This window comes from Acipenser ruthenus, chromosome 17, assembly GCF_902713425.1.
Source record: "Acipenser ruthenus chromosome 17, fAciRut3.2 maternal haplotype, whole genome shotgun sequence".
NCBI classification, from domain to species: Eukaryota; Metazoa; Chordata; class Actinopteri; order Acipenseriformes; family Acipenseridae; genus Acipenser; species Acipenser ruthenus.
In genome coordinates, this window is record NC_081205.1 from 17048950 (window position 1) to 17070319 (window position 21370).

General features: G+C 42.2%; 1 protein-coding gene across 1 annotated transcript in view; it reads left to right on the forward strand.

Annotated features, from left to right (window-relative positions):
* LOC117423463 (ras-related protein Rab-6B) overlaps positions 1-18455 on the forward strand; it is a 140836-nt gene extending 122381 nt beyond the window's left edge. The window contains exons 6-8 of the mRNA XM_058990030.1: positions 5361-5454; positions 8118-8184; positions 14938-18455. Of these exons, the coding sequence (XP_058846013.1) occupies positions 5361-5454; positions 8118-8184; positions 14938-15002 (226 nt within the window). The 3' untranslated portion in view covers positions 15003-18455. The remainder of the gene's footprint in view (positions 1-5360; positions 5455-8117; positions 8185-14937) is intronic.
* Positions 18456-21370: the final 2915 nt, after the last annotated feature.

A 21370-nucleotide genomic window follows, 5' to 3' on the forward strand; every position in this document is an offset into this window, starting at 1 on the left:
CGGACGGGTGGCGGACGCAGGGAGGCCAGCCAGGAGGGAGTTGTAGTAGTTTAGGCGGGAGAGTACCAGGGCCTGTACCAGGAGCTGGGTGGCATAGTTGGTGAGGAATGGTCGGATTCTTTGGATGTTGCTCAGGAAGAATCGGCAAGTGCGTGCCAGAGTGGAGATGTGCTGGGAATAAGAGAGGCAGGGGTTCAGGGTGACTCCGAGGTTCTTAGCTGAGGAGGAGGGAGAGAGTGTGGTAGATTCCAGAGGAATGGAGATAGAGAGATCAGAGGGGGAGGAGGAGGAGGGAAAGAAAAGGAGGTCAGATTTATATTATGTCAATGGGTGCATTTCACGGCAATCGTGAAATCCGTGATAGCCGTGAAAAAGATACAGCCTAAGCCATAGTTTCTGTTTTATTGCCATCCTGAGCTGTTCATTTATTCTGTCCCTTACGGGTTTGTAGTGCTGTGGTTCCACTGTGAACTGTCTGTGCATGTATCCCCATTGAAAAGAATGTCCGTCCGATTTCTAGTCAGCCCTTTTTTTTGCCTCTGGATCCATACTGTGAGAACTATAAACCCATAATTAACAATGTTACTGCTATAATGACTGACTGGGTCTCAGAGCTGCTCAGAAAGAACCTGAAGATTATAATTAGGAAGGTTACAAGACTTTAGAAATTAAGACAGATAACTGGAGTAGGTCTGGAGTCTAAGGGATAGATGTGAGGATACGTGCAAAGTGATTTGTGGGTGTAAAACCCCCATAATGCCTCCATAAAGTCTGATTTTAGCGGCCGCTAAAAATTTGGCATATGTAAAGAAGGGTGTTCACCTGGCGTTCAGCACCTGCTAACAAATTTGCACTTTGTCATCATTAATCCATTAAAATGCATTCAGATGAAGAAAAGAGCATGGAATTGGGCAGGATCTGGATACTAAGTAGGGAGAGAACATTATAATGTGATGTAAGGATTTTGCCTTGCACTTAAGCAATTGCTGACCTTCGGAAAACTTTACACCTCTTCTTACAAGGTGCAAACCATTGTAGAAGCGAGTAATTAAGAGCTGTATAAAAGCACACCCCTGCAGAGACATGTCATTGGCTTCAGGGTGGCTGCTGTGGTGCACTTCCTGATGTGGTGACGCTTGGCTCTTGTTGAGGAGAGGCAGGAACACGTTCGGAGGAGAAGGGCAAGACGAAGAAGACCCTGCATATCCAATCCCAGAGTCACGTTGTTTGGGATGCCAGAGGATGCGGGGCTAAAGTGTTATCATCTCGCTCCGCAGGTCATCCTAGACCTAATAGCTGAATTGAGGGATGAGCTAGACCCCAGCATCAATCTAGGGACCGCTATCCCTGCACATGTGAAAGTGTTGTGTTCTCTGCACTACTTAGCCTCTGGTTCCTTTCAGACCACAGTTGGAATGTCTGGATGGATTGCCCAATCCACTTTTTCCAGAGTGCTCGGCACATTTCTGGATGTCATTCTGAAAAGGGCATGCCAATACATATAATTTCCTAAGGATACTAGCATAACTGATGTTGGCTGAGGCTTTTCCAAACAACTTCGTTTCATGCTGAGTGACCTCAGCCGTAAGGCCTCTCAGCTCCTTCTCAGAAAACTGTTCTTTCCTGTGTGCCAAGAGGACTTTGCTGCCCTTCCTCTGACATTTTTTTTTTGGTTTGTATTTTCATGCTCCACAAATGTCATACAGCGACCACTGCTTTCTGTACTCCTAACAGTGCCTGTGCAGCAGTGTTAGTCTCTTGATCTCTCTTGCGTTTCTCATGTTGTTTCTCATTTTCATAGCACAGTTTTTTTTATAACATCATCCCTTTTTAAGATATATTTAAACAAAACTCCCTCTCTACAGCAGTTACTGCATAGTGTCATATTTCTTAATGCTTGTCATTTAAGGTTTAACTTAAGTGTTATATTACAGTACACAACTGAGTGATACAAGCAGAGGGTACAAAGCTTTCAGTATTTTCAGCTTCTTTTTTTATGATGAATTGGTTATAACTGATCAGTTATTTTTTAAGGCTTATTTTGGATTTATAAATGTATCGTGTACCAATATGTATACCGCTACATATTTTTAAGTATATATTCATTGGCACTCAAATTGTCTCAATTTTTAAAATGTTTACATCCAGCTGTGCATATGAGTACCTGCACTTTTTTGTTAAGAATTTCACCCCTGATCAGATGTATTATTTAAGTAGTAATTCCTGTGATTATAGACTGGTCTCTCTGCAAACCAGTAGCAATGTGGAATATGGGCTTCTTCATAGCTTTGTAGGGTTTCTATTCTGGGTGAAAGTCACTCATTATGTTGTGGAGGTGAGAGCAGAAGCAGTTTCTCACAGAGATCACTGCTCTTCTCCAGGGGATTTCATCACAGAGGAGTGAGATTTTCACATTCTGCTTTATACAGAGCCTTTAAATCTCAGAAAGCAGGAACAGATAAACCTCACTTCAGTCACTGATGGAGGTGTCACTAAAGTGAGGCATCTTCTAACCTTATATAGCCAGAATTTTGACCTTGGATATCAGTTTAAGAAAATAATAACTACAACATGTGGAGGAAGCCATGTGTCTCTCCCGATAATCGGTGACCCTTTATGTGACGAGTGATACCTTTATGTGATGAGCAATACGAATTCACATAAAGATCATTTAGGTGATGAGCAATACCTTTATGATACCTTTATGTGACGAGCGATACCTTTATGATACCTTTATGTGACGAGTGATACCTTTATGTGATGAGCGATACCTTTATGATACCTTTATGTGACGAGCGATACCTTTATGATACCTTTATGTGACGAGCGATACCTTTATGTGATGAGCGATACCTTTATGATACCTTTATGTAACAAGTGATACCTTTATGATAGCTTTATGTGACGAGTGATACCTTTATGATACCTTTATGTGACGAGCGATACCTTTATGTGACGAGCGATACCTTTATGTGATGAGTGATACCTTCATGATACCTTTATGTGACGAGCGATACCTTTATGTGGCGAGCGATACCTTTATGATACCTTTATGATACCTTTATGTAACAAGTGATACCTTTATGATAGCTTTATGTGACGAGTGATACCTTTATGTGACGAGCGATACCTTTATGATACCTTTATGTGATGAGCGATACCTTTATGTGACGAGCGATACCTTTATGATACCTTTATGTAACGAGTGATACCTTTATGATAGCTTTATGTGACGAGCGATACCTTTATGTGACGAGTGATACCTTTATGTGACGAGCGATACCTTTATGATACCTTTATGTGACGAGCGATACCTTTATGATACCTTTATGTGACGAGCGATACCTTTATGATACCTTTATGTAACGAGTGATACCTTTATGATAGCTTTATGTGACGAGCGATACCTTTATGTGACGAGTGATACCTTTATGTGACGAGCGATACCTTTATGATACCTTTATGTGACGAGCGATACCTTTATGATAGCTTTATGTGACGAGCGATACCTTTATGTGACGAGTGATTTCTTAATGATACCTTTATGATACCTTTATATGACGAGCGATACCTTTATGATACCTTTATGTGATGAGTGATACCTTTATGTGACGAGTGATATCTTAATGATACCTTTATGATACCTTTATGTGACGATTGATACCTTTATGATACCTTTATGTGATGAGTGATACCTTTATGATACCTTTATGTGACGAGCGATACCTTTATGTGATGAGTGATACCTTTATGATACCTTTATGTGACGAGCGATACCTTTATGTGACGAGTGATACTTTCATGTGATGAGTGATACCTTTATGATACCTTTATGTGACGAGCGATATCTTTATGATACCTTTATGTGACGAGCGATATCTTTATGATACCTTTATGTGACGAGCGATACCTTCATATGATGAGTTAGTAGTGGTTAGTGGTATCTATTTTAAACAGACAGCATGTACTATATCTTTCCTATTAGAAATATTTGCACGTGAGCAGTATTTACAAATCCAAAGTACCAGTAATTTTTTCCATACTGCTCACATAGCATTCATGTTTGACAAACATTTTAACATGACACGATCTAAGTGACTAAACAACAAGATGATATTTAAACTGGGTTTTGACTGGAAAACTTTAAGCAATGACAATTTAAAAAAAAACTGTAAATTATTGGGGGCATTGTCATGATTTATAATAGGGTAATCCATTCTTCAGTGGTCTCCAACACTGTAATAGTGTCTTCACTTTATGTTTGTCAAGCCAGGAAACAGAGCCTTGAAAATAACAGCAGGCAATAAATAAATAAGTGCAGCAGTAAGCTACTGTTACTGTTTGTAGCGCTGCTGGTGCGTCTGTAATCTACTGCAATCTGAAACAAGCTTCTTTATTTTTTAATTTGGTATGGTCACATTATTAATAACATTAGCAACTACAGGAGAAAGGGATAAAACACCCTGCCATCCTGAAAAAACAGAACAACCAGGGCCAAGGAAGAGACCAGGGGCCATATTACAAAAGCATCCTAAGTGACATTCTTAACTTAAATAAATTCAATTAAATAAATTCAATTAAAATTTATAAAATTGTATAAAGAGATATCACATTACACTATATGACAACTAGTATTGCATTCAAGTATGCATCTCTAATATGTATTAATAAATACTGTTACAAAATCATCAAATGTAATTTCCAAGCTTCCAGTTTAATCCTGGAATCAGGTCATTTATTTTAAACTATGAAAATAAAACCTTCATCTTGCAACAAAGCTCTCTAAAGGGCAGCAGTGTGGAGCAGTGGTTAGGGCTCTGGACTCTTGACCGGAGGGTCGTGGGTTCAATCCCAGGTGGGGGTCACTGCTGCTGTACCCTTGAGTAAGGTACTTTACCTAGATTGCTCCAGTAAAAACCCAACTGTATAAATGGGTAATTGTATGTAAAAATAATGTGATATCTTGTAACAATTGTAAGTCGCCCTGGATAAGGGTGTCTGCTAAGAAATAAATAATAATAAATGAGGCTTGGTTGTCCAGGGTTTAGAGAATTCCCAGCTCAGCCACTGACTCACTGTGTGTGACTTCCCTCCCTCCTTATGCTCCGTCCTTTGGATGACACATAAAACAAACAAGGTCCTGTTGGAAGTGACTCTGCAGCAGCAGTTGTGATGTATAGGTCACCCCAAGTCCCTGTAGGTCACTTTGGAGAAAAGCCTCTGCTAAATAATTAATTAATTAATTGATTCATTAATTAAACAGACTCGGTTAATAATAAAACCGACCAGCCTGCAGCCCAGAACTCCTGCAATCCCACTTTGCCTCATAATTAATGTCCCTGTTCTTTTAACTTCTGCAGGCAAATTACAATCGAAGAGGGAGAGCAGAGAGCTAAAGAGTTGAGTGTAATGTTCATCGAGACCAGCGCTAAAACCGGCTACAATGTCAAACAGGTCAGTACACTCTGCACATCTTTCCTAAGACTGACGGCAAGGGTTTCACCCAGGAGGATCAGATTTGCACTGATCCCTGTGGAATTTATAGTGCAATGAGCAGTCCTGGAGCAAAGCGACAGTGAAAGATATCCCTTCCCTACAAGCAACTTAATTCACAGAGTGGAAAATACAAAGGGATGTGAGAAGGTAGAAAGAGGGATCCACAACCAGCATATTTTATTTTCACTTGCAAGTTTCTGTTGCGTCAGGCAGGCTGCAGATTGGGGTGCAGGGTAGTTCACACCTGTGTGTTACAGCCCTCTGTGACAATCGCTCCGATGAGACCCGTTCTGCAGACAGCAGAGTCTTCTGTATTCTGGTGTGAACTCTCATTCACTGATCCTTAACTTGCTGCAGCACAGAGGAGAAACCAGACATTGCTTCATGGGAAATGGGGTTTACTGCCAAAAAAAATAATAATTTGCCATGTTTATTAAAAAAGAAAGAATTAAAGAAATGTTAGGCCTTCTTTCCATCTTTGGAAAAGGTTACCATGAAATAGATTTACTATGGAGGAGTCTGTTTGCCCATAGAGGAAATGAAAGCCACTGAATCTTTGATTACCTGTGAATAGATAAGAGAACAGAAAATCAGTGTACCATAGACAGTCAATTCACATTGATATGAATTTCAAGAGACCAGCAAAAAAATGTCTATTATCAGTAATTCTTATTATGAGGAGTCTAACTGTCAGTTTTTATTGAAGTTACAGGAACACTGGCATTTTTAAACCACTAAAGCATGGTGTCCTCAACATCAAGTATTGAGCAAATCAGAAACATTGACGAATTGCATCCACAATTTCCTGTTTAGAGGCCTGTTTTACTGTATCCTGTTTCTTTCGATTGATTGACAAAGTGTTTGCAGGAATGTTGAAATCTGCAGCAACATCTTTCTTCTTCCTGTATGCCAGTGCATTATCCACCACTTTCAACACCTCCACTTTGTCTGCAATGATAATGTACGTTTTTTGCGCTGCTTCATGGAAATGGCATTGGTGTGTGAGCACTACGGCAACTTGAAAATCATCATAGGATCTGTACTCCCAAAACAGCACTAAAATACATCACAGAGGCACGAATCTGGATGCAAGTTAATGCATTTCCCAATGTCATTTACACTCAGCTGTTTGAACTAAGGCGTTTAGATGGATTCAAGTTTTTCTTCTCACTAACAGGGAATAAGTGAATTCATATTGCAAGAAGTAACTTTCAAAAGGCGACTGCTAAATTTGTCTGGGACCATGTCGAAAATTCGTTTTATCAAGAAATAAATCTAATTAGAGTTGGTTTTAATGAGAATTGACTGTATTTTTAAATGAGGTTGAATTCACTGACGGAGGTGTAATACTGTTCAGAGTTGAGGTTGAATTCACTGACGGAGGTGTAATACTGTTCAGAGTTGAGGTTGAATTCACTGACAGGGGTGTAATACTGTTCAGAGTTTAGGTTGAATTCACTGACAGGGGTGTAATACTGTTCAGAGTTTAGGTTGAATTCACTGACAGAGGTGTAATACTGTTCAGAGTTTAGGTTGAATTCACTGAAGGAGGTGTAATACTGTTCAGAGTTGAGGTTGAATTCACTGACGGAGGTGTAATACTGTTCAGAGTTGAGGTTGAATTCACTGACGGAGGTGTAATACTTGTCAGAGTTGAGGTTGAATTCACTGACGGAGGTGTAATACTGTTCAGAGTTGAGGTTGAATTCACTGACGGAGGTGTAATACTGTTCAGAGTTGAGGTTGAATTCACTGACGGAAGTGTAATACTTGTCAGAGTTGAGGTTGAATTCACTGACGGAGGTGACGCTTTCATTGAGGCTCTGAATTTCTAGTGATCCTTTCATGCCATCATTACTTATATGGTTTATTATTAAACTGCCTTTCTCATTTATAAACAGAGCGACCTGCTTACAGAAATCAATTGCAACTAAATAAAAGCAGGGGTTTTGCAACTATACCCAACATAGGAGTCAGCACTCCCACAATAATGCAATGCTGGGTGCAGATCGGGATTGATGCCAGACATCATCCTGTTGGGTGGAACAGTCTACTGCAAAAAGCCCCATCTATCTCACTCTATATCAAGATGCTTCCCCTTGATTGTGCCTATGTCTGTAACATCACTTTGTAGCAGATTCGCCCAAAGCACTTCTTATTGTAGGAGGTACCAACAATAATATGCCTGTGACATACTCTAATAAAAAAAAGAGATTTTTGCTATTTTTGGGGGGTTTGCAGTAAATTCAAAAGTAGCATACTGTATATGGAGTTAATAATAATTCAGGTATTATTTTGCGTATATTAAATGGCTGATATTTAAACTTATATTTAATAAAATATTTGGATAAATAAAAGTAATACTGCAGGAAATATAGTTCCTTTTTTATTACTTACCCTTATTGACATCCGAGTTGTACAAATTCCTGATATATCTTTTATTTAATATAATCATGATAGTTCTGATATTTGTATTCACAGCTGCTGGATGTTTTGTTGTACAGAACTTTCACATGACATGTTTAGGGGATGGAGGCAAGGCACTGTTGATCCACCCAGTATGCTGATGTTAAAGCCCTGTGATGAAGCTTGATCATTGAGGTGTCCTGGTTCTGTTTCAGTTGTTCCGGCGTGTGGCAGCGGCACTCCCCGGGATGGAGAGCATGCAAGAGAAGACCAAAGAGGACAGTATCCTTTTCATAATCTCTTCTGTTTGTCCAGGTCAGATACAGCAGAGGTGAAGGCAGCACCAGCAACTATGAAGGTGACTGGAGTCTGAACCTGTATAATGAACTGTAGAAAACATTGAGCTTCTTCAAATGCTCAAATGAAGCTGAATACACCAAGTCACCATTGTGTAATGAAGGATTTTATGACAACTGGACCAGTAGTTGTCAAACAGTTCCTATATTCTACTGCAGGTGGTGGAATTACTAGTGACATCACACTTTTAGCTCTGACTTATCAATTGTTGAAGTGGGTTGCAACATGGTGTGGTCATTCCTTAGGATTCTGGAAGGTACCTAGATCAGGGTCCTTTGTCAGCCTGTCTTGATTGATTTGTCAAAAAACCTTTACCAGCGACTTGGCGATGAATGCATGGCCTACTGACAAAATGGAGCTCCTCTAGATGGGAGATTATATTATACAGGCCCAAAATGAGGATAGACCACAGCTGGATTTTTAAAGCACAGAACCAGATAATCCCCATGTATTTCATGAACCACTTATTTTTTTAGTCCCCACAGAAATCTTCAGTAAAGTGTCCTAAAATCTGCAAAGAGAAAAATGTATTTTCCACAAAGAACTAGTCCAATTCTACGGCGATGACTTTTCAATGAAAAATAGTGTAAATGAGTGTGACTAAAGAAGAAGTCACCATTAAGTAAGCAATAACTCACGACAGGGTGTGCAGGAACACATAGGCCTGTCTTACACACCTAGAAGCGCAGTAAGATAGTCTTACTGCACACATGGAGTGGGTTACAGCGCTTATAAAATGGCTGTAGGTAATATAAGTTGTATGTAGTATCCTTCCGCCAGTGGAAAATAGTTCCTATGCTTTGTCTTTAGAAACTACAAATTTGCTGGAAACATTTATTTTTCTTAGATAGATTTTCTTAGAATTATTTACATGTTTTATACACTTTAGTAAGTACGTTTATGTTTGTATTCCTCCAGACGCATTGCCTACGTCTCTCCTCCACACTACTTTGTCCAGAGTCTCAGTGCATCAGCCACTCAAGCAGGCAGTCATGCAGAATGTTACTCATGTTAGTCAACCTGAACAAAGCTGCTAACTGCATTATACTGCACACTGATGTCTGCAATTACCGTAATGTATTTCACCTTTTATACCATAATCTTGAAAACATGCTGTCACAAAGACGGCCGGAGTGGGTGGCGTCAGACCAGAAGCAGGAAATAAACAGACAGAGAGGTGTGGTTTGGTGAAGCTGAGCGAATGCTTTCGCTCAGCATTTAATAAACAGAACAGAAAATAAAAGGTTGGAACACAAAACAGGACACTATACGCCAAAATAAAAAGACAAACAAAAACGAACCAAACAGACAAAACACGGTGAGCTTCTTTTAACGATTATTACTATTATTCTCTTTACCTCCGTCTCCAATCCCGTTCTCCACTCACCGAACACCCAACCCCGACTGAATGAAATGTGCATCTATATATACTGTTGTGCTGGGATTCAATTACTAATTAATTATTCACTTGAATCCCAGCACGTGAATTAATTCTGTGCTACCCCGTGCTCACATATTACATTTAACCAGCACGTGAAGTGATTTGTGCCCTCCTCGTGCCTAAATATAAATCTACCTTTTTAAATCACACGTGAAACACAGACCCGTTTATATCCCGTGTACCAATCTATACACCAACATTTACACACGCACGCAACATACAACACATAATATGCACACAGGGGCGGGGCACATTGCCACATATACCCCCCCCCCCCCCCTTTGCAAAGCACACATGGCCTCAACGGCCACCTCCCCCCTTAAAAATCCAGCAGTCCAGGACAAAGTCTGGGGCTGGGAAGGGAGGCTTCAGTGGGCCCATGGCTGGCCATGCTGTCAGCAGACGTGCTGACAGCTCCCAGACTGACTCCTTCAGCCGGGGCAGTCCTGGCAGCGGAAAGGCTGCTTGGGGAATGGTCTCCTGACCTCCCCTCTTCTTCGTAGCCGGCAGCTCCCTCTTCCGGTGCTCCGGCCACAGTACTTCCGGCAGCAAAGAAGCTGCAGTGGGAGCAGGTCTCCGGACCGCCCCCACAATCTCCGGCAGCGAAACTGCTCCAGACCTCCTCCCCCTTCTTCGTGGCCGACAGCTCCCCTTTCTGGGGCTCCGGCCACCGTACTCCCTGTGGTGGAGGTACGGGAAGCAGAGACAGCTCCTGCTTTTCTGCTTCTGGCAGTGGCGGAGGCAGAGGCAGCTCCTGCTTCTCTGCTCTTGGAAGTGGCAGAGGCAGCTCCTGCTCCTCTGCTTCTGGAAGTGGCAGAGGCAGCTCCTTCTCCTCTGCTCCTGGCGGTGGTGGTGGCGGAGGCAGAGGCAGCTCCTGCTGCTCTGCTCCTTGCGGTGGTGGAGACAGAGGCAGCTCCTGCTCCTCTGCTCCTAGTGGAGGAAGCGGTGGAGGTGGTGGAGGCAGAGGCAGCTCCTGCTGCTCTGCTCCTTGCGGTGGTGGAGGCAGAGGCCATGGGGCTGATGCTGGCCACTCAGAGGGAGGCTGTGGCGGCTGGGCTGGTGTGCGCCGTGCTCCCTTCAGCAGCATAAATAGAGGCTGCTGGGGGACACCAGCATCCTGCCCTTCTCCCCCCCCCAGAAAAATTCAGGGGGTTGAGCCTGTAATTCCTCCCCTTCTGGCTCATGGGACGGCAGCGATGGCTCCTCCCCCTTTAGCTCTCGGGACGGCAGCAGCAGGTGAACCAACAGGCATGCTTCCTCTGCTGGTGTAGATGGGGACAGCAGGCATTGTTCTGCTGGTGGAGGTGGAACCAGCAGGCATTCTCCCTCTGCTGGCAGCTTGGGTCCTAGGGCTGTGGAAGCCCCGACTTCCCTCTCTTCGGGCTGTGGACGCACCGACTCCTCCCTTTTGGGCTGTGGACGCACCGACTCCTCCCTTTTGGGCTGTGGACGCACCGACTCCCCCCTCTTGGGCTGTGGACGCTCGGGCTCCCCCCTCTTGGGCTGTGGACGCTCGGGCTCCCCCTACTCGGGCTGTGGACGCTCGGGCTCCTCCCACTCAGGTGTAGGACGTTCGGGCTCATCCCACTCAGGCGTAGGACGCTCGGGCTCCTCCACTCAGGCGTAGGACGCTCGGGCTCCTCCCACTCAGGCATAGGATGCTCGGGCTCCTCCCACTCAGGCGTAGGACGCTAGGGCTCCTCCCACTCAGGCATAGGACGCTCGGGCTCCTCCCGCTCAGACGTAGGACGCTCGGGCTCCTCCCGCTCAGGCGTAGGACGCTCGGGCTCCTCCCGCTCGGGCTGTGGACGCTCGGGCTCCTCCCGCTCGGGCTGTGGACGCTCGGGCTCCTCCCGCTCGGGCTGTGGACGCTCAGGCTCCTCCCGCTTGGGCTGTGGAGGCAAAACCAGAAGGCATTCTTCCTTTGCTGGTGGAGCCGGGGACAGCAGGCATTCTTCCTCTGCTGGTGGACCTGCTACCTGGGCTGCTGTTCCACTTATAACTGCCTCCAGGTAGCTGAGGACCAACTCCACACCTTCCTCCCAGGTGCTTAGAGTGTGTTCCCTTGCATACGCCTCCCATCGCTCGCTGTCCATCAACCGCGGGAACCGGACGGCTACTGGTATAGACTGGGCCTCCAGCCCAGCATTTTCCAGGATCCAGTCCCGCACTTTGATGGCGTCTTCTGCCATTTTTTTTTTTTTTTTTAATCCAAAAATGCGGTTCCTGCTCTGGCCTGAGTCCTGGAGGCGCTGTAGATCCCACGCAGGACACCACGTGTCACAAAGACGGCCGGAGTGGGTGGCGTCAGACCAGAAGCAGGAAATAAACAGACAGAGAGGTGTGGTTTGGTGAAGCTGAGCGAATGCTTTCGCTCAGCATTTAATAAACAGAACAGAAAATAAAAGGTTGGAACACAAAACAGGACACGGCACTATACGCCAAAATAAAAAGACAAACAAAAACGGACCAAACAGACAAAACACAGTGAGCTTCTTTTAACGATTATTACTATTATTCTCTTTACCTCTGTCTCCAATCCCGTTCTCCACCCTCCGAACACCCAACCCCGACTGAATGAAATGTGCATCTATATATACTGTTGTGCTGGGATTCAATTACTAATTAATTATTCACTTGAATCCCAGCACGTGAATTAATTCTGTGCAACCCCGTGCTCACATATTACATTTAACCAGCACGTGAAGTGATTTGTGCCCTCCTCGTGCCTAAATATAAATCTACCTTTTTAAATAACACGTGAAACACAGACCCGTTTATATCCCGTGTACCAATCTATACACCAACATTTACACACGCACGCAACATACAACACATAATATGCACACAGGGGCGGGGCACATTGCCACACATGCACCTAGGTTTTTTTCTGTCATACACTGCCACTTTGTTGTTAAGGTCCAATGCATTCGTTCTCCACCCTGATTTTAGATCCTGCAGTCTGGCAGAATTTGATACTTAAGCCCGGGGCTTTGCAGGAACTATCGCCAGTGATTCGCCCCTAGCCTTGCATGAGACAATCCTTACTGCAAGGTCATGTGATCTTGTGCAGGCAATTTATCCAAACCAGTTTATAATTGTACTTATTTGTACAGCATATATAGTAGGTTGCACTGAATCCTGCCACACTTCTCACTTCGCTACAAATAGTGTTTATGGACTACTCTAGTGCCACTTAGTAACAGTAGTAAATTCACAACTTTTTCTGCAAGTAGGATCTAATTCTGCTGGTTTTTTTCACAATCGCGGAATCACATTTTTTTGGAGGTGATCCAGGGTGATTCCAGCTGTGGCTTATCTCAGCAGCTAGATTAACCCAGTCAAGTTGTCAGCAAAGTGTAACTTCACTAAATAATGAAGAATGCAAGAAAAAAAACACATTATAAATACTTACAATGGCAAAGACAATGAGTATACAAATGTAATATATAGTAGATGCAGAAATGTATGTGATACAGCCATCTGAAATATCTTTGTATCAAGTACAAAAATGTAAAAGGTAAGCAGGTGCGATGGAAAGATCAGTACTCGTTACTGCCTGGCCCAGACCTGCAAGGGTGCAGGGTTTGCTGCTTAGCAGTAGTTCATATTAATCATTATCCTAGGATATCGGCTTGACCTTTGTTGTTTGTGCATGACCTAGGTCACAGACACGTTCCTTACATATTGATTGTCTGAAAAATAATAATTAATTGAAATAAAATACAAATGTTTGCTGTGTTTTCCCAAAACATGGATACTGTAAAGCCATAGATATTTGCAACCAAAATATTTGGTGAATCACACTCATAAAACCCATTTTGCTCTAGAAATGTTGGTGACCTGTTGCAATGTACGAAGTATGTATTGTTGATGGAATTTCATAAGGAAAAATCGCACAATAAAAAGCTCGCAAATATGTATGGCTTTTTATAGGATCCTCTTCTAAAGACATATGTCCCAATTACAAGATTTTTAATTTGCCAGTTGTAAATTTCCTATTAAAGTCAAGATAAACAATAACACTTTAGTAGTAGTTTAGCCACAATATGTTTTTATATATCACTGCAGTATGTGTTCTTCTTGTGTCTTATTTAGACATTCTTCAACTAACAAGATCTTTGTTTTACTGCCAGTTAGCCAACCATAATTTGGCAGTAGCTACGTTACACAATTATGAATCAATTCCTAATTTCATTCTGCTATGACCTTCTGTTGGTTGGTGCACACTACACAAATCTGTTTTAACAATAAATGACTAGACTTTGTTAAATGACTTTCCTTTCTGTATTATTAGAAAATGGTAGGAAAGCTTTTAAATCTGGAGAGTATATATCCAGGGAACAGCGTGTCCGTCGTGTGCCTGTCCGCTCTGTGTATCACATTGACATTTTAACAGATGCCAAGAGAGCAGCTTATCCTGTGGTAAGGAAACTTGCTAAGGACCATTTTTATCACAAGTTATCATTAATAGAAAAATATGTGGGTATATGTTGGCATCTATCGGTCTGTCTAATGTTGATCAACTTTGTCATGTTACTTTATTTACATGTATTTTTATTAATAACATTATCTATTACATATTTTAACCAAAAATAATAGTTTTGCAATCATTAGGTACCAGCAGACAATTTAAAAATAAGCAAAATAAACTAACTTTCAAGATGAAGAAATAAAGTTTTAAAAGTGATTGACGGTTTATTTACCAGTGAGTTGTATCTTCAGGGAGTTTACAGCATTGCGCTATCAGTGAGTTTACAGAGATATTGATTTTTTTTTCTCCAAGCCCAGAAGCTGCTTGCCATGTCATGGCATTAGACAAACAGCAGCAGATTTTACAGAATTTACGAGCGCTGTTTCTTGTAATGGCCTGTTTCCATGGGGGAAGGCCATCCCTCCCTCGCGCTGCTGTGGTGATTTATGAAACCTGTCAAGACCACCTTTTCCGCAAGTGTCTTCACAGCTTTCACTCTAAGCAATGCTGGAGGCAGACACTCCATGTTAAAACGATGCAATAGTCAAACAAAGACACCGGATAAGCCTACTATCTTGTGTTAACTGAGAAATGAAGATGTTTTGGGTACTTGTCATCTAGTGTATTGCCAGCAAATACAAAACAAACTTCATCTACAGCGGCTGGCGCTTGCTTCTGTTTCTATATGAGTGCTTTGGCTGATCTGACGTAAACATTTTTATTTGCCACTGCAGTTTACAGTCCTTAACCATCTTCCCATCAGTGACTGACATCAAGTTGGAGAAACCACAGGAGACTCCAGCCAGCGAAGGAGGGTGTTCTTGTTAATACACAGCACCGGATTGGCCAGCGTCATTTAAACCACATGCTTGTTGTGTTGCTTCCTATTGGTTAGCTATCAGTTGAGTTCTCAGATTGATTATTGACCATAGCTTGGACCAAGTGTTACTTACATTTTCAGTTGTAAAATAATGTACTTTACAAATTTCGAAATTGATAAAAAAAAAAACTTTTAAAAAGTTAAAGTGCACAAGCTTAGAAGATGTGTATACATCGTGAATAACTAGGTATAATCTTTGTTTTGTATTTTTGTATATTTAAGGAAAAACACTAAAATGATGCAGATAAAATGAACTTCCAACAACATATATATATATATATATATATATATATATATATATATATATATATATATATATATATGACTGAGCAGTAATATGGACAGCCTTTGTGATGTCATTGTTCATGTTGGGCTGGGCAGTGTTTTGGCTATTTTGACCCTGTCTACCAGTGTACACAAGTTACATTTGTAAAAGACACTGCATCTCTCATTTTTTGCATCATGAAGTAGCTTTCTTTATGCGACGTTCCTGTAAAATATGGAATTGGAACTAATTTGGATAGATTTTTCTGTCAGTAGCATATTTAATGTAAGCTAACTTTTATCATTTTACTGAGTAACTATCAACTACAGCCTGGTCCTTTCAAACAACCACATGACGATTTCTTTCATTTTAATTGTTTTAGCTGGATTGTGCTTCATTACAATATCTCACTATTAACAACTGATCGGCTGAACCTCAGAGTTCAGCTTCTCCAAAGCTTCTCAAAAGCACATCTGTCATTTCATTGTGTTTCTCCTTTAGTCTTCTGCCATTGAACAGCACATAAAACCTGATATTTCATTTCTGTTTAATATGAACTGCTTCAAAAGTAAGCAGAACTCACAAAAATATGTTACAATTGCCAAATATGCATAAATAATGGGAAGAAAGTACAATTGTGGGACAGAAGCAAAACCCCTAGAATACTAGAAACACACCAATTATACATGATAACCGGTTTAAAGAGCTGTGTTTGTTATCCAGTTATTAGGTGGAAAGGATATAAAGTTGAACTATTCTAGCTCAGAGACCCAATCGTTTCACTTCATTGTAGTTTCAGTGAGCGCCTGTTCACTTTGCTGATGAGCTTATACCGCTCACATACTGTGCATCAGTTAAAGTATAAGAAGATAATGAAGAGGATTTTTGTTGCTGCTTAAATGATAGTGCTTTGAAGATGAGGTAAATGTTGCCTTTTTTTTGTGCCGTCCTGTGATAAGAACCTCTTACTGTATCTTACTGGAAACCAAGTTTCATACAGCATGCCACACTGCTTTCATCAGGCTATTGAAATGTGCATTTTCTAAGAGATGAAGTGTGCTACTACATAATAAAGGCACGTGACCTCTTGAAACTGTTCAGTTAAGAGAGAGAAGGACAGTTTGGAGCACATTCCAATACATCTTACCTAATATCTCTCTCTTGTCATCATTTCATAGGTCTCATATTTTCTTATATGAAGCCGCACACATTATGGTAAAGATCAATTCGATTGTTTAATGGTATTAGTGAAGAACATGTAGACATCATTCCGTGCAGATATTTCAATACTGCACATCAAGGTCACCACATTCTACTTGAAGAGCTTGCAGGACGGAATGCCTGGGTCAAAGGAAGCTCAACGACTGGGTCTGGGGCTTCTGGGAGTTTGAGTTCTTGTACATTGCAAAAACAGTTTGTTCTTTTTTCACCAAGAGTCAGATAAACATTTACCATAATGTGTGCATCTTTGGTATAGGAAAATGTGAGATCTGCAACGTGATGCCCATGTTAGATTAATTTTACAAGCCCTGTAGTTTGAACTGCAGAGCAGGTTATTGATTTACAGACAACCTGAACAAATCTACAGCGCATCTGTGCAGAAACTGAGCACTCTATCCTTAGATGCTCCCAGAACGAATCAAGAGCTTTCAACTGTAGTGCTGGCTCTATTTTGTAGAATAAAGATAAGCAAAACAAATATTTAAGATTGCTGTAAAGCTAAACACTATTAAACAGTATTAAACAGATTGAGGGTGTATTCTAATCATACAATACAGGCAAACATGAGACAGATTGTGGCTTTTGTTTTTATCAGTTCAAGCCAGAAAATGCACAAGTTCTGAATGAAGACCTTGCAAGAAACTTATTTAATGAATGAATGATGAATACTACATTAATACGAAAAGATAAAGATCTAATGTTGTAAATGCACCGTTGTCATGAATTAGCACCATGCTCTCTTATTGAATTTGCTGATAAAACAGAGTTTGTTATAATGTGCACTTTACTATCTGTCTGTTGTTTTCTCCCTCTTCATATAAGAGTCAAGTCCGGGTTTCACAGGCCCTCTACAGTAGCTGGAGTGCTAGACCAGGCTGGAGCATTGTGCACAGACAGAAAGCAGCTTTGAGGTTCAGTAGATTCACAGCCAGGCTGGAGCATTGTGCACAGACAGAAAGCAGCTTTGAGGTTCAGTAGATTCACAGCCAGGCTGGAGCATTGTGCACAAACAGAAAGCAGCTTTGAGGTTCAGTAGATTCACAGTCTGGCCCATTGTGAAGAGTATCCATCACTATTAAACATCAATAGGGCTTCATTTAGAAATACTAAAAAAACATAATCAATTTGACAGCAAATGTTTTGACTAGAAGTCTTTTTGAATGTCTTCAAATGTTGGAATGGTTTAGATTTTGGAGAATGAACTCCACCCCAGATTGATAAAGGGTGCAGTGGTCACATTAAGACATTAACCTTGCAGAGGCATTAGTTTGTCACGTAGGCTGGAATGGAAAAGAAAAGAAATAGGTAAATAGTAAGAAGAAAAAATAGATAACATGAAATAAAGCCGTGAAAATTAGAAAAACATTCCAACACTTCAAAATGTTTTTATTGAATTCACTGAAATCAGCTTTCAGCTAGTAGATTAACAGCTGGCTCCCCTGGGAAATGCCAATCCAGAGGCTAGTACAGTATAGCTGCAAATACTCAAATAATCACTCGTGGAAGCTAGCTCTCTGTTTGATTGACACAGGTGCCTTCTTAGAACACACAAAGGCATGATGGGTACTCACTCAGCAGAGCTGACCTGCAATGAAATCTGTTAAACAAATTTTTAATCATTTATATCGTTTTCTTCAGAGAAGTGACATGGGGTGGTGACCATGCTCCAGACCATGCAGGCACTTGTTTGTTAACAGTCCTCAGTAAGAGCTAGTTGCATTGATTCACTGTATTCACTCAGTTAGGATCTGGGGGCACAGTAACAGTCCCACCAGCTGTAGATGAGGTCATTTAAGATGTATTTGGTACAGCTCTGTGGAGCAGCCCTAACAGGAACAGAGCTGGCTCTCTACTAACACTGTATAGAGATTTAGCATGTCTGTCAAAATGATCAATAAAATGTCTTATTACCAAAGTTCTGTGTAGCTGTCATTACTTTTTCAGTTTGTATGTTGTCAATATAATGATTTACTCTTTACCTGTGCAGGCACATGGATAGGGCACGTAGCAGAGAGGAGTGCTGCTGCTGTAATAATACTATTAATAATAATGACGGAGACATTTATAACGTTTCTTAAACAGGCCATATAATACAAAAGCCAGCTCTTAAAAAAGCAGTACCCCCCCTCTTCTGTTCTGTTTTCTCCATGTGTTTTTCTGCAGTGTGAGATTAAAACCCTGCCTTGCATCTTCACATTGGAGTATTCGTTTCTTCTTTAGAGTGACTTCTGAAAGCTGCGCTCCCAGCTGGGGCCAGTCCCTCTTTCTGTTACTTACAGTATGATGCTCTTTGGACAGATTCCAGGGTGAGTATCTAGCCCTACTCCCAGTAACTTCTAGTGGTAGCTGCCTATTTACTGGCTTCAGAACAACTGCTGTTGTGCTTCTGAATTTTAATGACAAAGGTAACTAATGATTAAATGTGTAATAAATGCTTAATTTCCTTGGCAGTGTTATACACAGGGATTGGCAAAATAGTAAAGGAAACTTTTTAAATAGAATATAGAGGTAGAGAAACCGAGGGGAGGTACATTGGTCCCGGTATCACCAGATAACTATGAATCAGTATCTATAGATCACTCATCTGCACATCCGATCCACACTAAATGAGTCATTCCTAAAGGGCTGGATAGAAGGATTAAAATAATCTGTTCTGATGAAAAAAAGACTCAAGAAAGAAATTGAAAATACCTCTTAAAAAGGGGATATAAAGAACAGGTTATTGAGAGAGAATTAAAGCCTTGATTAACTAAGTAGAAATGAACTACTTGAGCACCATCTATGATGAGGACTTGATGAGGATTAGAAAGAACACATGGAGAAAATGAAGTTAAGCAGTGGTGGCACAGAGACCTGGGCTGCAAAGGCAGAAGCTGTTGCTGCTGTACATATTATAAATAGACCTATACATGTTTACTTAAATGTTGTAGGCCAGGAATGCTTTAAATATGAAGGAACAAAAACTTTAGTTCCACTTACTGGAGAATCAATTAATCTGTTTTTTATATATATATATATATATATATATATATATATATATATATATATATATATATATATATATATATATATATATTGTGAGGAAGTAGGTGGAGTGAGACAGCAGGGAGGGGGTTAATCCTCCCTGCATAAAAGAAACATGTGAGAATGCACATTTGTTTGATTGTTTAATTGTTTTATTAGTAATGATTATCCGCACCTGAGCGTTATTGGGCAGTATAAAAGTAAAGCAGTTAGTCTGCTTGGGGCTGCTGAGGAGAGGGAGGCAGAGATGGTGCGCTGCTTCCGTGCAGTCAGAGTGCAAGTGCTGGGTTAAACCGGTGTGGTTTTGGGTTTATGTTAGCAGGTAAACGGCTTAGCCGTCCTGCAAGTTAGGGAGGAAAAAAACCTTGTGTAGTAAGTGCTCCAAGAGGAGCTAGGTGTTTATTTTGTGTGTGTTTGTTTTATTTTTGTGTTCATTAAAATATAGCGCGTCAGCGCTTCAAAACGCCATTTCTGAGTCCTGGGTCGTATTCTTAAAGGGGCAACGAACCCGAGAGAGGTGGAATTCTTCACATATGGTACCAGAAGTGTGGGTGCCCCTACGACCCAGTAAAAGGAAAAATGGATTTTAAGGAACTGATCGAGGAAATTAAGAGAAACACCGCTGCTCAAGTGGAGCAGACCAAGAAGTGGAGAGTGGAGCTAGGGCTGCCGGAGCCGGAGCCTACAGAGCTGGACCTGCTGCTCCAGAAATGGGAGGTAGAGCAGCTGTTCCGAGAGCCCAGAGGGGAGGAGCCGCCGCTTCCAGAGCCCAGAGGGGAGGAGCCGGAGCCCGGGGAGGAGGTGGAAAGCATACCTCCACCACAGCCCCGACCACCACCCCTGCAGTCCAGTTCGGCGCCGCTGCGTCCAGTCCCTCACCCCTTGCTCCGGGACACCCTGCCGGTCTTCCTGGACCTCCCTGTGCTGGACCTGGAGCCCAGGGGTCTGCAGCACTGGCCACAGCTCTGCCCCTGGTTACCTGCTCCGCTCTTCCCGAGCACCCAGACGTCGCTGGGCTGCTGCCAGACGTCGCTGTCGCTCCCCCTGTTCGCTGCATCGCTCCCCCTGGGTGGTCGGGCATCACTGCGCCAGTCCCCAGGGGAAGACCTGTGTCCACTGCGGCATCCTCCAGTGCCCCGGCCTACGCTTCGGTCGGCCCTGTTAGCCCGGTGGGGTCCCGTGTCGCCGGTTTGCGGTCCCTTCCTGGCAGCGCCGAAAGAACCGACCCATCCTCAAGCCCGCCCGTGGAAGAGGGCGGCAATGGACATTGCTGGACTTGAGGCTGGCTGGTTGTGTTTTAGGGGAGGAGGTGGCCGTCTCGTGGCCTGTGTCTTGAAAAGACAAGGGGGGGGATGTGTGAGGAAGTAGGTGGAGTGAGACAGCAGGGAGGGGGTTAATCCTCCCTGCATAAAAGAAACATGTGAGAATGCACATTTGTTTGATTGTTTAATTGTTTTATTAGTAATGATTATCCGCACCTGAGCGTTATTGGGCAGTATAAAAGTAAAGCAGTTAGTCTGCTCGGGGCTGCTGAGGAGAGGGAGGCAGAGAGGGTGCTCTGCTTCCGTGCAGTCAGAGTGCAAGTGCTGGGTTAAACCGGTGTGGTTTTGGGTTTATGTTAGCAGGTAAACGGCTTAGCTGTCCTGCAAGTTAGGGAGGAAAAAAACCTTGTGTAGTAAGTGCTCCAAGAGGAGCTAGGTGTTTATTTTGTGTGTGTTTGTTTTATTTTTGTGTTCATTAAAATATAGCGCGTCAGCGCTTCAAAACGCCATTTCTGAGTCCTGGGTCGTATTCTTAAAGGGGCAA